Source organism: Indicator indicator, chromosome 1 (genome assembly GCF_027791375.1).
Source record: "Indicator indicator isolate 239-I01 chromosome 1, UM_Iind_1.1, whole genome shotgun sequence".
Taxonomy (NCBI): domain Eukaryota; kingdom Metazoa; phylum Chordata; class Aves; order Piciformes; family Indicatoridae; genus Indicator; species Indicator indicator.
This window is the reverse complement of record NC_072010.1, coordinates 18,660,688-18,676,009: the sequence shown is the minus strand read 5'-3', so window position 1 is coordinate 18,676,009 and position 15,322 is coordinate 18,660,688. Positions and strand designations below refer to the sequence as shown.

The following is a 15,322-nucleotide window of genomic DNA, read 5'->3' as shown; positions in this document are numbered from 1 at the left end:
AAAGACTTGTATTATTTGTAGTAGTGCTGAGTTGGCACTGTTACTAAATGATGGGTGAGAATCAGATTTAGCTTTTGCATTGTTAATTAACTGAGTTTAAGGCTTCAATCTGCCTTCAGTTTTGCAAGCAATGAGCCTCTGTTGTCAAGAAGGTGGTGAACACAGGAGTTACCACAGCTCAGACTGCAGATAGTAAAGCCAAGCTTGTTTTGATTACTACTTGAATTTTTCAGAGGAGTACATTAAGGAAAAGAGGGCCGTCTTTTCTGTGAATTGGGAATGTGCTGCTGAATTTTATCAAAAGGCAGTTGTAGGCACCCAAAGAACCTTTTCTCCACCCTCAAAAACTTCTTTTGATTTAATAAAAAAGAGGCACAGGATAGAAGGAAATTGCAGAAAAGCATATCCATAATTTTCTAGAAATATATTAATAATACCTTAGAATAGCACTCTTACTGATATTCTACAATACTTCACAGGATCTTCCATAATTAAAAAAAAATTAAAAATCTACTGGAATGTAATTATCTTTATGCTAGGCAAATGTAGTATTATGCCTTTCTAGTTGTGCTATATTAATTATGTCATATCGTAATTAATGTAACTTAAAGCTACTGTTCTAATTTTTCAGGCTGATTTTTCTTTAAACAAAATTTGCTCTGTATCTGCATTATACCGTATCTCCCTTTCTGTGATCTTTAGTCTTAGCATTCATTTTTCTTTATCATCCACCAACACTGATGTTTCTTAAATTCGTTTTTCTTCCTTTATCTCTATTTCCAGTCCCTTTTCTCAAACATATATCTACAGATCAGAGAAAGAAATTAAGATTAAATGCTACCGCATCTTAGGTTGCTGTGCAAATGTTTCTAATGTTTACTGTATTTTTTTATTGCCCAGAATCAAGGAAAATAACTTAGTTTGTAAATACATATCACAATACATTAGAGGTTGGAAGGGATCTCGGTCAAGAGACCATCAAGTCTAATCCCCCTGCCAAAGCAGGATCACTTAGGGTAGTCCACACAGGAACATATCCAGTTGGTTTTTGAAAATCTCCAGAGAAGGAGACTCCTCAACCTCTCTAGGCAGCCTGTTCCAGTGCTCCGTCACCCTAACTGTAAAGCAGTTTCTCCTTATATCGAGGTGAAATCTTCTATGTTTAGGTTTGAACCCATTGTTTCTTGTCTTATTACTGTGCACCACTGAAAAGAGCTTGGACCCCTCCACTTGACACCCACCTGTCACATATACACATTGATGAGATTCCCTCTCAGTCTTCCCTTCTCAGGACTAAACAGCCCCAGGGATCTCACTCTCTTCATAAGGGGGATGCTCAAGTCCCCTAATCATCCTCAAGGCTCTCTGTTGGTTTCTCTCCAGCAGCTCTCTGTCTTTCTTGAACTGGGGAGCCCAAAACTGGATGCAGTATTCCAAGTGTGGTCTCACCAGGGCAGAGTAGAGGGGGAGAAGAACTTCCATAGACATGCTGGACACACTTTTCTTGATGCACCCCAGGATACTGTTGGCTCTCTTGGCCACAAGAGCACATTGTTGTCCCATGGAAAGCTTGCTGTTCACCAGCACTCCAAGGTCTGATAATACTTTATGACAATACTTTGTATTTTTTCTTTGGAAATGAGAAAGCATTAGTACAGAAGTTTGCTTTTGATAAATTAATTAGTCTAAACATTTTGTGTTTTTCTTAATGTAGTTATGGAGTTATAAGACTGGAATCTCAGATTATTCTGAGTAGTGTGTCACTTTCATTTTTCTTAGTATAAATGTAATTTCAGTTAATATTTTTGAAGACTATGCCATCTTTGGTAGTCTTGGCAGACCACTGAGAGGATGATTCATGGAAGTAATTACTTTAAAAGCGTTCAAGAAGGTGACTAGCTGATTACTCTGTTCTGAGTTAGAATGAATTGACAAGGAGGAAGGGTGCTATCTGCTAGTAACATTGCAAACATACTTTTTTTAAGGCATAAAAACTTTTTTGGAACAGAACACAATATTGAATACTTTCATTACTGCATAGACATAACTTCCGGCCTTTCAGCTTAAAAAAAAAAAAAAAGAAACTATTTTAAGCAGAGCAGATTTTCTTCCTTTTTTTTTTTCCTTTCTTTTTTTACTGTATTATACTTCCATCTTTCTTCATTTGGGAAAAATGACCATATCATTCCTTCAGTGAGAGAAACAGATGCTTTTATAGACATGAAATATAGCTTTGATACTTTAAAATTGTAGAATCATAGGATAGTTTCAACTAAAAAAGACCTTTAAGATCATCGAGTCCAACTGTCAACCTAACACCATTGTGGCCATTAAACCATGTCCTGAAGTATCATGTTAGGTTTTTCCTTTGTTTTCATGCTGTTTTGATGACTAGAGTTGACAGATTAGATTGCAGCTTTGGAGTAACTTGTACAAATTTTACTTCCTCATAAATAATATTAAAGGGTTTTAATGCTAGAAGATGTCTGATATCAAAAGTTTTAAAAAGCTTCTAGCACTTTATTCTAATGGTGTATTAATATTCTTCTAAAACTAAACAGAAGATTACTACTTGGAGACCTGAAGATTCTGGTACTGGCTAACAGTTGCTTTTTATGTATGTCATCTACTGAAAAATGTATTTTGTACATTTAGAGCATTTGTTTACTTGCTTTGGAATTTCTGCAATTTGCTGTGATCTACTTGAACTCTGTTTTCATAAATTTAAAAACAACTCTTTTCATTTTTTTTTTTTTTAAACAGGAGGGGACAAAGTTTGTAGGAGGTATAAGTGGATAGGACACTGAAGAAAACAAGAAAAATGCCGAAACCAGTAAGTAGCTTTTTCATACTCATCTAAAATCTAACAGGGTTTTCCTGTATTAGAGTGGTGATGTTTTAATAGTTTGAGTTGTTTTGAGTCTGTCCTTTCTGGATTTCATAAGATCTGATAACATACAATTGGAGTTGAGATAGTTTAATACCAACATGGGAAAAAAGGTCAAGAAAGCTTGGTACTGCAAGTTGCATGGAGTACACTTGGAGATGAGGGCAGTACTTAAACTACAATGAACTTAGAGTACATTTGGCTGGCAGGAATAATGATTTTCAAGAATTGTTGAATTTAAGATGAGATGACATAGTGGTTAATGGAGGCATAATTTGAGCCTGATTGAACATGTGTGTGAGAATCGGTGGAAGGATTTGGCAAGGCAAGACAGAACATGTGTAAAGCATCAGGTATGACAGCAACAGCACAAAGTTGGGTGGTCGTTTTACCGTGATAGAGGGTATAACCTAGAGAAGGTAAGTATGGAACGGAGGAAATAAGCAGTATTTGTGAACTCTGATTTATCTCGCTTCATCTAAGCATTCATCTACTTTGTATCAAGTGGGAAAAAGAAATCTCCAATTTTCCTTTTGATAAATACTTCTAGAATTCTGTTTAAGCAGCTTGTTTCTTTTGCTGCTGATGTAGCATTGGTAGTTTAGGATTTCATCTGCCCCCTGTATCCAGTAAGCAAAGCATTCAGAAGTGGAAACAGATTGTCAGGATTCAGCTCAGTTGGTTTGTGTAACAGTCTTAAGGCTTTTTTGGTTTTGTTTCACTGAGGTAGTGGATTATGAGCAGGTCAAATCTATTTCTAAGAATACAGATATACAAAATATTTTTGCTATTAATCAGAAATTAACCAGTGTCAATAGTGTGTATTGCATGCTAGTATTTGGAACTGGTACAGCCCAATGAATAATATAAGTATGGGACTGTTCAATAGTTAGGAACCTCTGTTCTGGAATAATCCAGAAAGTCACTGTGAGTATGTGTGGTTCTTGAAGCCCCCAGCTCTATGTGGCTACAAAGCAATGAAGTCATAGAAGTGATGACTAGGAAAACAAACAAAAAACAAACAAACAAACAAAAACCAACAAAAAACAAGGAAAGGCTTGTGTGAGGTTACTGCCTTTTAAATTCTGGAATTGAAACCATGAAATTTAGGCAGGCAGGGTTCCCTCTATTTTAAGGACCTGAGAAAATTGTAGGAAATAGAGTTTATGGTTGTTCACAAGAAAAGCATTATCTTTAGAACTGAGATTGCAGAAGTGTTAGAAGAGCTCACAATCCACCCTAGGAATGGAAATTAGCTACTGGGTCTTAGGAAAAGCTGGACTCATGCTACAGATGAGATAATTGTTTTGGTTTGGTTTGGGGTTTTTTATGAGGAGTTTTATATAAGGAGCTCTCATAAGTTGGGCTGCTTTCGTATGTCTTCTGACAAAGTAGATGCATATGAGATCCTAGAGGGAAGCCAAGTGAGAGGAGCCATTTAGACATGTGATAAAATTTATTATATTTCTCAAAACAAAAGGCCATATGGATTTCTTCTTTTAAGTTACAGGCTGCTATAATTATCATTGTTAATCAGTGAATGAAGAACTAGCAACCATGCCAAAGATTTTAACTATTAGTTTTACTGATCAAACCTCAGATTTTGATTTAAGAAACAGCCAGAGAGCTGTTACTATATATATATTTTTTCCCCCTGCTTTGGAGTCTGACCACTGGTTGTGTTTAATGAATCCAGTGTTGTTCTTTGAAGAGTTGTGCTGTTATCCTAGGGTTTAATAACACTGGACACTGCAGAAGGTCTCTTGCTCTAGAGATTCACTGTAGCTCTTACCAGTTGTCTTTAAAGACAATCCACAATAACCAAACGTACTTCTAGGCTGGAAACTGTGCTTCAACTCTTTGTTCTCTTTTGTGACAGCTGTTGAAATACGTGTTGTCAGTGTTCTGTAGTTTTATTATTGGAGGTCTTTAAACCTGAAAGCTAATGAAAAAATCATGGATAAGAACTAAGAAAACCCAGTTAACATAACTGGTGAGAATTTTGACAGTGTCGTGTTATACCTCTGTATTAGTGTGACCTATTTAGGTATTTATTACTTTTGTTCTAGATTGTGCTGTAAAGATCCAATTGATAGTTTTCAGAAAATCTGGTCATCTTGTAAATATATGAACTGTGCAGTACAACAAAGTTTTTCCTTTTTTTTTTTGTTATGCATAAGAAATAGTTAAGCTATAGATACATTTAACAAAGTCAGTAAAAACTAAATCACGGGAAAAATGGAGTGTGTTTCAGTTTCACTGTTTTGCTTTCAAATTGAAAAGTTATGTAATATTTTAGACAGAATTAACTAAACGAAGACCAGTAAAGGGTCTGACATAGTTGAATTTTAAAGCAGAAAACCTTTTGTTTTTTCAAGAAGACTCAGCCTGAAATAAGGTTCATGCCACTGTGAATGATCTTCTTATACATGGTAGTAAAAGGTCACTGTTCTTACGTGTTTGGGATTGTCTCTCTTAGAGGCTAGTAGGTTAAATAGCTTGAGTGAACAGGCTGTTTTGAAAGGGTAAAAGCAACTCTAATGTATTGCCCTGAGGTTATTAAGGTAATAGGAATACAAAGAATGTGCATTATTGAAACACTTTCTTGTTTCATTGTTTCAATAGAACTAATGTGTTCTTTCTGGCTGTGTTTGTAACAAAATGGCTTTCCTTTCTTACAATCAATTCACTTAGCATCTCCTACTTGTAAAACAAGATAATTCTGAGACTTAATATTCTGGATTCTGCTTAGCAGTGCAAAATTAAGTTTCATTTAGTTCCTGTTGTGATACATCGTAAAAAAAAAAAAAAGGTGACCACTTTGTTTAATTAGGTTTTTGCTGCTGTAATCAAAATCAGAGCTCTTCATAGGGCTGTTGTCAGTGTGCTTAGTTCTTTGCTTACTGAAGAGTAGAGTATTTGCTGAATCTTCTTCCTAAAGGAAGGGATGCAAAATGTTTTTCAACTGTATGGTATTCAACTAGATCTATACCAAAAATAGAAACATAGAAACTATAATTAGACATCATTAGTTACATAACTGTTAATCATTTCATAGGCTAAGAGGATTAGGTTTAATTGACTGAAATATTAGTTGCATGTATAGGGTGTATTATCATCTGTTTTTGCTGGCAGTTTGCAGCAACTTTGTACAAGACTGCAAGGCATGAAAGAAAAAGCATTAGGCTGGATAGTGATGGGTAGATGCCAAGGTTACTAAGACTAAAAAAAAAAAGAAATTTTTTTTTTTTAGACTTCTTCAACATTTTACAGTGTTGTATATTCAGAAGGAGTAGATATTAGATTTTGGAATAATAATGTTTAAAAATTGAATTAATATTTACAAGATCAAGTTAATTTCTGTAAAGTGGTTGAATTGAAATAGTTTATAAGTTAATTTTTGACTAGAGTATTTTTACAGGAAGGTCTTTGAGACATATAGAGCAATATTTGAATTTTGGTTTGAATATATGATTGATTTCTGCAGCATAAATGGATAACTGATATCAGTTTGGAGGACTGCTTTCTTTTGATTTGTCTATTAGTAAAGTCTGTTTGCTGTTGTCCTGTAGCTTTCTGTTCCTAATGCTGTTTAGTCCTTATGTTTTTACCTTACTATCTTCATTAATTTTTCTCTTGCATCTCTTCTGTCTGCCCTGAGGTTGAGTGTGCTGTGTATATATTTGTACAGTGTGTAAAGCAGTCAGACTCCATACTGCTACTCCTTAATACAAATAATAGTGTCCAGACTTGATACAGTAATTAGCTGAGCTAGTGTGAAGAAAATTCTGGAAGAAACTTTTTTAATTATAAGCAATTTTCTTATATAAGTACAGTGATAGGAAGTATTAGCTAGCAGTCAGGTTTTGTGCATATTCAATGGACTAGATCTGTTTGAGGCAAGGTCCAAAGACTAATGCAGTGACTGTGTAATACTGCATTAAGTTGTGGAAGGCTGAAGTTAGATTCAACAAGGAAAAGTAGAAGTATTTGTTTCAAGTCCTTAAGTCAGTGAAAGAATACAACAAAAATACAATTCCCATATGAAATGTGTGCATCTAATATGTGCCCATGGATGTTTATTGTTCCAGGTACATTCATTGACTGTACTCTATATCGGTTTGGATAAATTATTTAATAGATAAATTGCTTTAGATTGTTTTATAGAAATACTATTGTGTGAGCCGTGGCAAAAGTTCTCATAACCCATTAGCAACATTTATTATAAAAACATCAGCTGCTTTCTCCACAAAGAATAATCAACTTTTGTGTATATATGTGTTCATCTCTCAAACCATGACATTATGTGTAATCATTGTAGAGCAAGTCTGGTGAAACACAGATAAACTCAGACTGCCAGTTCTAAGTGGGCCTGTGTGTGAACCGCATAAGGTTCAACAAGGTCAGGTGCAAGGCCCTGCACCTGTCAGGGCAGACCCTGCTGTCAGTACAGGCTGGGTGACGAAAAGGATTGAGAGCAGCCCTGTGGGAAGGACTTGGAAGGACTGGTGGATGAAAAGCTGAACATGAACTGGCAGTGTGCATATGAAGACCAGAAGGCCAACCATCTTCTTGGACTGCATCAAAAGCAGTGTGGCCTGTAGGTCAGGGGAGGTGATTCTGCCCCTCTGCCCTGCCCTGGTGAGACCTCACATGGAGTATAGCATCCAGCTCTGTAGCCCCCAGTGCAGGAAAGACATTGACCTGTGGGAGCAGGTCCTGAGGAGAGCCACAAAACTGGTCAGAGGTCTGGAAAATCTCTCCTGTGAGGACTGGCTGAGGGAGTTCAGGATGTTCAGCCTGGAGAAGGCTCTTGCAAGACCTTATTTCAGCCTTCCAGTTCTTAAACAGAGCCTGTAGGAAAGATAGAAACAGCCTTTCTAACAGGGCCTATTTCAAGAAGCCAAAAGATGATGATTTTAAACTAAAAGAGGATATATTTAGAGAAGAATTTTTTTACAATAAGGGTGATAAAACACTGAAATGTTTTAACCCAGAGAGGGGACAGATTCCCTGTCCCTTGAAACATTCATGGTCAGGTTGGAAGGGGCTCTGAGCAACCTGATCTAGTTGAAGATGTGTTGCTCATTGCAAGGGGGGTTGGAATAGCTGACCTTTAAAGATTGCTTCCAACCCCAACTGTTTTATGATTATCTAGAAGGTGAAGAAGATAACTTTTGCGAAGGTTTCAAGCATTGTTATTTGGGAAAATTTTATTGCAGATAGGTTAAAAAATATGTATATGTACTTGGGACAAGAAGGTTTTGTCAGAAATAAGGAAAACCTATACTTTCCTGTATCATTTTTTTCCGAATCTTTGGTGATTCTTTTATAGTGAAAGCTTTCTGCCCCTGGCCACTTGTTTATATTGTTCGATATAGGCAAATGAGCCAAGCTAAATAGTCACTTTACAAGCTATGAGGTAGGTATTGGTATTCTAAACAGGGATTTGGTGCTCTGAAACAGAGCCCTGCAGTAATGTTCTCTTGATTGTCCAGCAGGCTTTTCGTTTCTGGACTATGTTTCACTGTGTCCTTTTACCCTCTTACAGCAGCTTTTTAAAATTTTATTTATTATTTTTACAGAATGCACTCTTAAAGGTAGCTAGCTGGAGAAAACCTCACACTAAGCTTTTTTCCTTCTCTTAGAACTTTTTTAAAAATGTCAAAGCGACTCACTAATCTGCCCTTTTATCTTTTCCATTTTGGCCTTTAAAATGTAGCCTGTACTTGTGTAGATGCTTGGCTTATGTAATTTATCCTGTAGTTGCATAAAGGCAATATATTCAGGATGAAATTCTTCCAGAGAGAGGCAAACCCTAAAGGTGTTCATATTCTGCCCATGGGTTGTGGGGTTATTTTTCAATGCCACCTTTGGGGGAGGGTGGCATGTTTGGTTGGATTTTTTTACTGTGTATGTCTCAGTGACCGGAGTCAGTCATTTCTGGTGCTAGATGTAAAAAAAACTGGTCTAGGAGTGCTGTGTTGCCAAACGTCAATTCTATCTGTCACTGGAGAGCTGTCATTCAGGTATGATGTTGCCTGATCAGTAGGGGATGAAGGAGTATCTGTTACCATGTGGACCCTGACAGAGGATTCACGAAGTCTAAGTTACCCAGTTAGTAAGCCTACAATAGCATTTTTATATTATTTTATATTATTGTGGCATCGATAAAAATGTTTGCATATAGACACTTTTTAGCCTTTTTTAAAAACAAATAAAACCAAATTCAGACATGCTCCTATGAGTTGCAGAACCACAGTGAGTTTCTTGATTAGTTTACCAAAGTGGGATCCTTAGAAGGCATCTACTCACAGTTCAGTCAAAATTATATATGAGTATACTGTATGAAACTAGTTGCAGCTCTTACCCTAAGCCTGTGCACAGCAGAATGGGGTTTCTCTCATGACTGAGCAGCTGTAGTTGTTGACTAAGTCTTGCCTAGTGCTTTGTCATAGTTTCTGAAGTTCGAAGGAAGATGTATAATGCTGGTGAAAGCAAGATTGAAAAGGAGGCGTTAGATGAGTCTTGTGGTAGTGAGTAGTGTTAGCATTCCAGCACTTTTCTCTTGTCACCATTACAAGAGCTCCTTCCTGTTTCTGTATTCATGTGGTAAAGTTGGTTCAGAGTAATTATGTTTGGATTAATGTCTTCATACTTTGTGGTTCAGATAGTTTCCCCCTGTCACCAATGCTGCATTAGGAGTGTTACTTAAAGTAGCTGGATACCCAACAACAAGGTGACAGTCAGTTGCTGAATTTACTTTGCCTGCATTTCCTCAATTCCCAGACTTAACTTATAATGTGGAAACTTCCCCCATGATTCTTCTTAGTGTAGCTGGATGCCTTTATTACACAGACAGTGTGCATCTCACACCAGAGGTTTGATTTTGTCGAGACTGTGCTGTGTGATGGAGATTTGAATTAAACTACCTAGGCTCACTCTTGGGTTTTGCCAAAAGCAACTGTCTTGTTTTTCATGCTCAGAAATATCTGAAGCTGTGAAATAATATCAGATTATAAAAGCTTGGTATTTGTATACCAAAAATCTGTCAATCCAAATGCCTTTAGAAAGAAAATGATAAAGAGTAAAGTTAACTTTGTAGGTCTCCTCTTAAATAACTCATATCATAAAAGGTAATTTTTAAATATTGCTGTAATTTAGTTTGTGAATTTCTTAGTAGACCTGAAAGTGTAAATATTAATTAGCAGTTGGGTGATCTGTTAACGAGAAGTTTGAAGGAAAAGTAAATCATACTGAAGACTTAAGCAGTTACTGTAATGACCAGGTATGCCTAATGTGGATTTGTAGCTATCACATATATAGCAACTCTTTACTGTTAGAGTACTCAAGTTTTGAGGCAGTAACATCCAGAAGTGAACAGAATCAACACTGTTGATGAATGTGTTTCTGTATTACATGTATTAGAATTTTACTGTTTGAGTATTTTAGATACAGATTTTCAGGGAATAATTCTTACATTTGTAGAAGATTACATTTGTTATAAGGATATTTAAGAAGTTTCTGCTTGGGCTCTCAAGAAGTCTGCTGCAATTAGCTGAACTTGCTCTACTTTTTAGCTCTGTAAGCTTCTTGTTTTGGCAGTGGTGCTGTTAGGTAACCGTGCTTTGGCATTTAATAAAGTTACATTTTAGCTTTATCCTTTGTAACTTGCTTACCCTTAGCTGCCCTAAAGCAAGCTTAAAAAAAAAAAAATCCACCTCTTGTAATTGAGGGGCAACCTGCCACACTTAAAGTAGTGCAGCTCTCAGTGAGTTGGACCTGCCATTTAAAATGGGTTGCTCTGTTTGAAACTGTACAACTCTATACAATTCTTTTCTCCTCTTGAAGTGGGTAGAGTGAGAGAATCTACGGAAAACATCTCTTTTCCCTCTTCCTAACACAAACACACACTCTTAATTTTTTTGCAATAAAAATTTGCTATCTTTTACTGCAAGGCCTTCAACTCTTGTTTATTATCAGTGGTTGCACACACAAAAAAGTTTACTACCCCCTTGCTATCTTCCTTGTTTGCAGTTCTATAACCTGGAGGTCCTTACACTCCCGCTGCTTTTGTTTATTCAGCTCGCACCCAAAGTTGTTTACCTTGACACTAAAGAAAGGAGTGAACAAGTTTAATCTGTTGCATGAAGACAAAATTCTGTGCAGTTTTCTTTTTTTGCATTTCTCCTGTCTGTGTTCTGTCTTGTGGAGACTTTCCTGGACTCTCAGTTCTCAAAGTATTCCACCTGGTGGCAAAATTAGGGAAATAGTTAATGGCATGGTTTACACAGGCATAGATCAAGTAGTGTAGGAACCTGTAACACAAGTCTTAATTTATTCCTGTTCCGTACTTTGTAGTAGTGAGAGAGAAATAAGGATGTATCTATGTGCCTTAAGTTTCATGTTTCTAGTTTTTACATTTATAGCACAGTAGATTTGATCTTTAACACTTTACATTCCCATTCATTGAAGAGAAAATTTGATATCCTGGCAGTAGGAATGGAGGACCATTCTAACAGTGAGAATGCAGTACTGTGTATTTAGTACTTTTTGTTTCATGGAAATTCTCATTTAGGTGTGTACCAGTTGGAGAGAAATTGGAATAGGCTGTTGTACTTTCAAGTAAGGTGTAGGCTTCAAGATACCTCCTGGAATATTTTGACTGCTTGTTTTAGAACAAATAAAACCAGTGACTGTTGGAAGTCATCTGGGAGGTGATCCTTTATTTCAGGAGAAGGAAGAGGTTCTTTGAATAGTGGTGTGTGGTTTTAGTCTTGCAGTAAGAATTGAATGGGATCAGTATTAAGGGGGGAGCTTAACTTCCATAGTTCTTCCCATTGATGCAAAATCTGCTATTAGTCTGTCCTGAGGTGTACAAGCTATATACTTTAAGATCCCTGAACTTAAGAATTTTAGAAATGTCAGGGCAGGAGGATGCTTGTCTTTTTATACTATCAAGTATAAATACTTTAAAATGATAGGTGTATAACTAGGAGCATTGTTATATTGCACACATTTTGGAAGCCCACTGAAACAGTGTCCAGTAGTTGAATATCCATGGGTGTTTGGTAGTCACATCTACTGTCCCATTAAATTGTTTTTGAACTTTGTTCCGTGGTTTGACCTTCAAACCTAGTGTTAAATATTATCCGGAATATGCTTTTATACTAAATGAAAGATGAGATTTTTTTTTTTTTTCCAGATTCAAACTTTCTGTTTTTATAACTGTTGTGTTCTGAGTATACAAGACAATGGAAATTGTTGAATTTACTTACCACATATTGATTCTTACAGGCTAATCATAGTCTATAATGGCATTACCCTGTTACAGTATGATTTAAATTTTTTTTTTTTTTTTCTGTAGATCAATGTCAGAGTAACCACAATGGATGCAGAGTTGGAATTTGCCATCCAGCCCAATACAACAGGCAAGCAGCTATTTGATCAGGTAACTTACATGTGTTTCTGTGTATGTATGTGTATAAGCACATGAGGTGGTTGTGGATATTAAGGCATAGTTTGAGAAAGTGGAATTGCCCTCATAAATAGATTGTGTTTTTCCTTACGTTATGTAAGCTGTGCTCTCAGATACTTCTCATGGAATATATTAAATTCAAAGACAGCTCTGTAAATAGGTTAACAGGCTTCAGCTGAATCATGTGTATAGAACTGCTTTGAAATTAATGGTATTTTTTATGTCTAATCACATTATAGTTGCAACTGCAATATAAGTGTTAGAATTGTGTATGAGAAATTTATATAGCCTTCACTATTTAATAATGAATATCACAATAAAATTTCATTAAGGAAAGCTAATGTCTTTACTTTTTTTCCCAACAACAGAAACTATAGATAATTTTTTAATTTCCTGAATGTTAGGCAAGTAATGTTATCTTATGATCCAGTTTGAAATTTAAATTTAAAAAAGCAAGGAAATAAAGCTAAATGAAAAACTGAAAACAATGGCTTTAATGTGCTTATGGATTGCAGACCCATCAGAACTACACATTCTCACTTGATAGTGTCACTGTTGTACACAATCAAACAGGCTAAATGTTTAATTTCTTAGGGTTATTCTCACATTCGTTTCATATGATGTTAGCCATTAGAATCTTGAAACAGTTTTTGATCTACATTGTGGAGCACTCTAGAGAATGTTAAGAATAGAATCAGTAGAACCTTGTCAGTGAAGTTTTGTTTTTTCTTGAGAAACCAATAAATACATGATCTAGATCCAAGATGTATGCATTTGGTTAAAAATGCAGAAATATTCAAAATTACTCTCCAAACTCAGTTTAACTATATCAACAGTTTGTTTCTGACCAGTCCAGTATAGATGCTTAAAGTATGTAAAGATGGGTATTAAGAGAAAGTAACACACTGAGCTCTTAAGCTTCTAGTTGACCTTTAAGAGACAATTAAATGTCCTAGTATATATGTTGAAGGGTGGAAAGTGTTTATTGATTTGTAACACAGCTTTTTATTTTAGGTTAACAAAATTTCATTTACTGTTTTTGGTTCTAAATGACTGTCTGACCCTTTCTCTAACATCAGTAGCAGTATAACTTCAGCCTCTCTATAGGAATAGGCTTAATGACTCCAGTGAAGACTTCTTGAGGAAAAGGGGCTGTCTTCCTTTTTATGTAACTACACCACCATCAAATAAAAACTTATGGTATTCTGTGGCACAGAAGCCTCAAACTGTTCCTTGCCTTCTGCCAGCCTTTGCTATCTTCTGCCATCCAGTATTGGGTGGAGTAACATTCTGCTGTGTAACGTCTTATGCCCAGGTAATCAGGTTCATACAAACTAGGACATTCACAAACAGGGAACAAAGATACAGCTCTGAATTCTTCTTCATGCTCTCTTCAGCTTTGTTCCTCAATTCACTGTGTGGTGTTTGACATCTCACCAGCTTTTACAATCAGCTTCTGGAAGTTTAAATTGAAAAGCTGTTATGGCAAGCGAAATCAACCAATGTAGCTGTGTGTGAGGAAAGAAGCATTTTCAGCCTGACCTTAAATTCATATGTGAGTTCCACAGAGTAACATCAAGAACTGAACTGTACTGCAAAGCCAGCCTTAAATTTTCAGGCAGAAGTCTTACTATTTCTCTAAAAGAGAATTGAATAGCAATGTTATTGAGAGGATTTCCCTTCAAAGTCTATGCAGAAGTGGTGGATATGACAGTAGGCTGGTTGTTGCTTGCAGAGAGCAACCACTCCATGAATTTAGCTGTTGTTTAGTGCTCCTTTTCGTTTTTGGTGAACAACTTGTCCTTTCTCTCTCCCTCTCTCTCTCTTTTTTTCTATTAAGCTTTTAATTGGGGTTTTCTGGAGTTGTTGATTTGTTTCCCATTGTGTGTGTGTGTGTGTGTGTGTGTTCATTATCTTCATCTGCTAGCAGACAAGAATTCAGCATCCAGTGTCTGTGGCTTTCTTTTTTCCACTGTGAAACTCAGTAAAGTTGCACATACTATTTTTTAATAAATTACTTGTACTTTGGAAAGTGTCTTAACGTTTATCGTTAGTCCTGTCTATCCTGTCAGGGCAAGAGAGGATCTTTCCTTCTTTTAGTGAACCATTTAACACTTTCCTAGAAGAGGAAGAGCCCTGTGGTGGATATGGTTCCACACTTGTGGTAATGATGGAAGTTGTTTGCGTTTTGATGTTTTCATCAAAACATGTTTGGTGTTAGTATTGCATATCAGTACCTCTTGATTTACTGTAGTTGCCATTCTTTCTGAATGGCAGGGTTCTCTCCTTGATATAAAGTTATATGCCACTGTCTTTTCCAGACATCTCAGGAGCCTCTCTTAGGATCTTTTGGAAACTGACTCAATGAAATTCTTGCTAGGCTCTCTATGCTTTGATTTGCAAAACCATGTATGTTGTTCTGGTTGCTTTTCTTCTCCAGAAAGTTAGTATTGATTATCAATAATCATGTTCTGTGTGATGGTGGATAAATCTGTTTTACGGATTTGATGAAAACTTGCTGGAAGCCATTTAATGAATCATTTGAGCAGAACCAAACTCATCAATTTCTTCATTTGTAGTTATTTTTCAATTCCAACTACTGTAGTGCTTAAGCACTCATATTACCTTGGTACAAAGTTTCAGAAAAATTTTTTCCTTTGAGCTGAGGCAGTGACAGATGATGTTCTTTCCTTATTTGTGGAGTCTGAAGTAAAGCAAGCTAATGCAGAAGCTGGTTTTAGTGTTTATTTGCAAGCATGTATAACTATATTATACTAGACAAGTTGTCTGTAGTAAATGTGCATCTCAGTTGAAGGGCTGCAGTTAGCAGGTGAGAGAAAAATGTTTTGACATGAGCATAAGCATTTGTCTGTATGCCTTATGGGCAGAGCTGTTGAGCATCTGCAGTTCCTGCTGACTGCTTTTGCAGCTCAGAGAGCTGATCAGGTACAGAGGCT

The 15,322-nt window shown here is 36.3% G+C and overlaps 1 protein-coding gene across 1 annotated transcript in view; it reads left to right on the top strand.

Moving 5' to 3' along the window:
- Window positions 1-15,322, top strand: part of RDX (radixin) — a 37,948-nt gene that overhangs the window by 5,499 nt on the left and 17,127 nt on the right. The window contains exons 2-3 of the mRNA XM_054389370.1: window positions 2,764-2,833; window positions 12,255-12,338. Coding sequence (XP_054245345.1) covers window positions 2,822-2,833; window positions 12,255-12,338 — 96 coding nt within the window. The 5' untranslated portion in view covers window positions 2,764-2,821. The remainder of the gene's footprint in view (window positions 1-2,763; window positions 2,834-12,254; window positions 12,339-15,322) is intronic.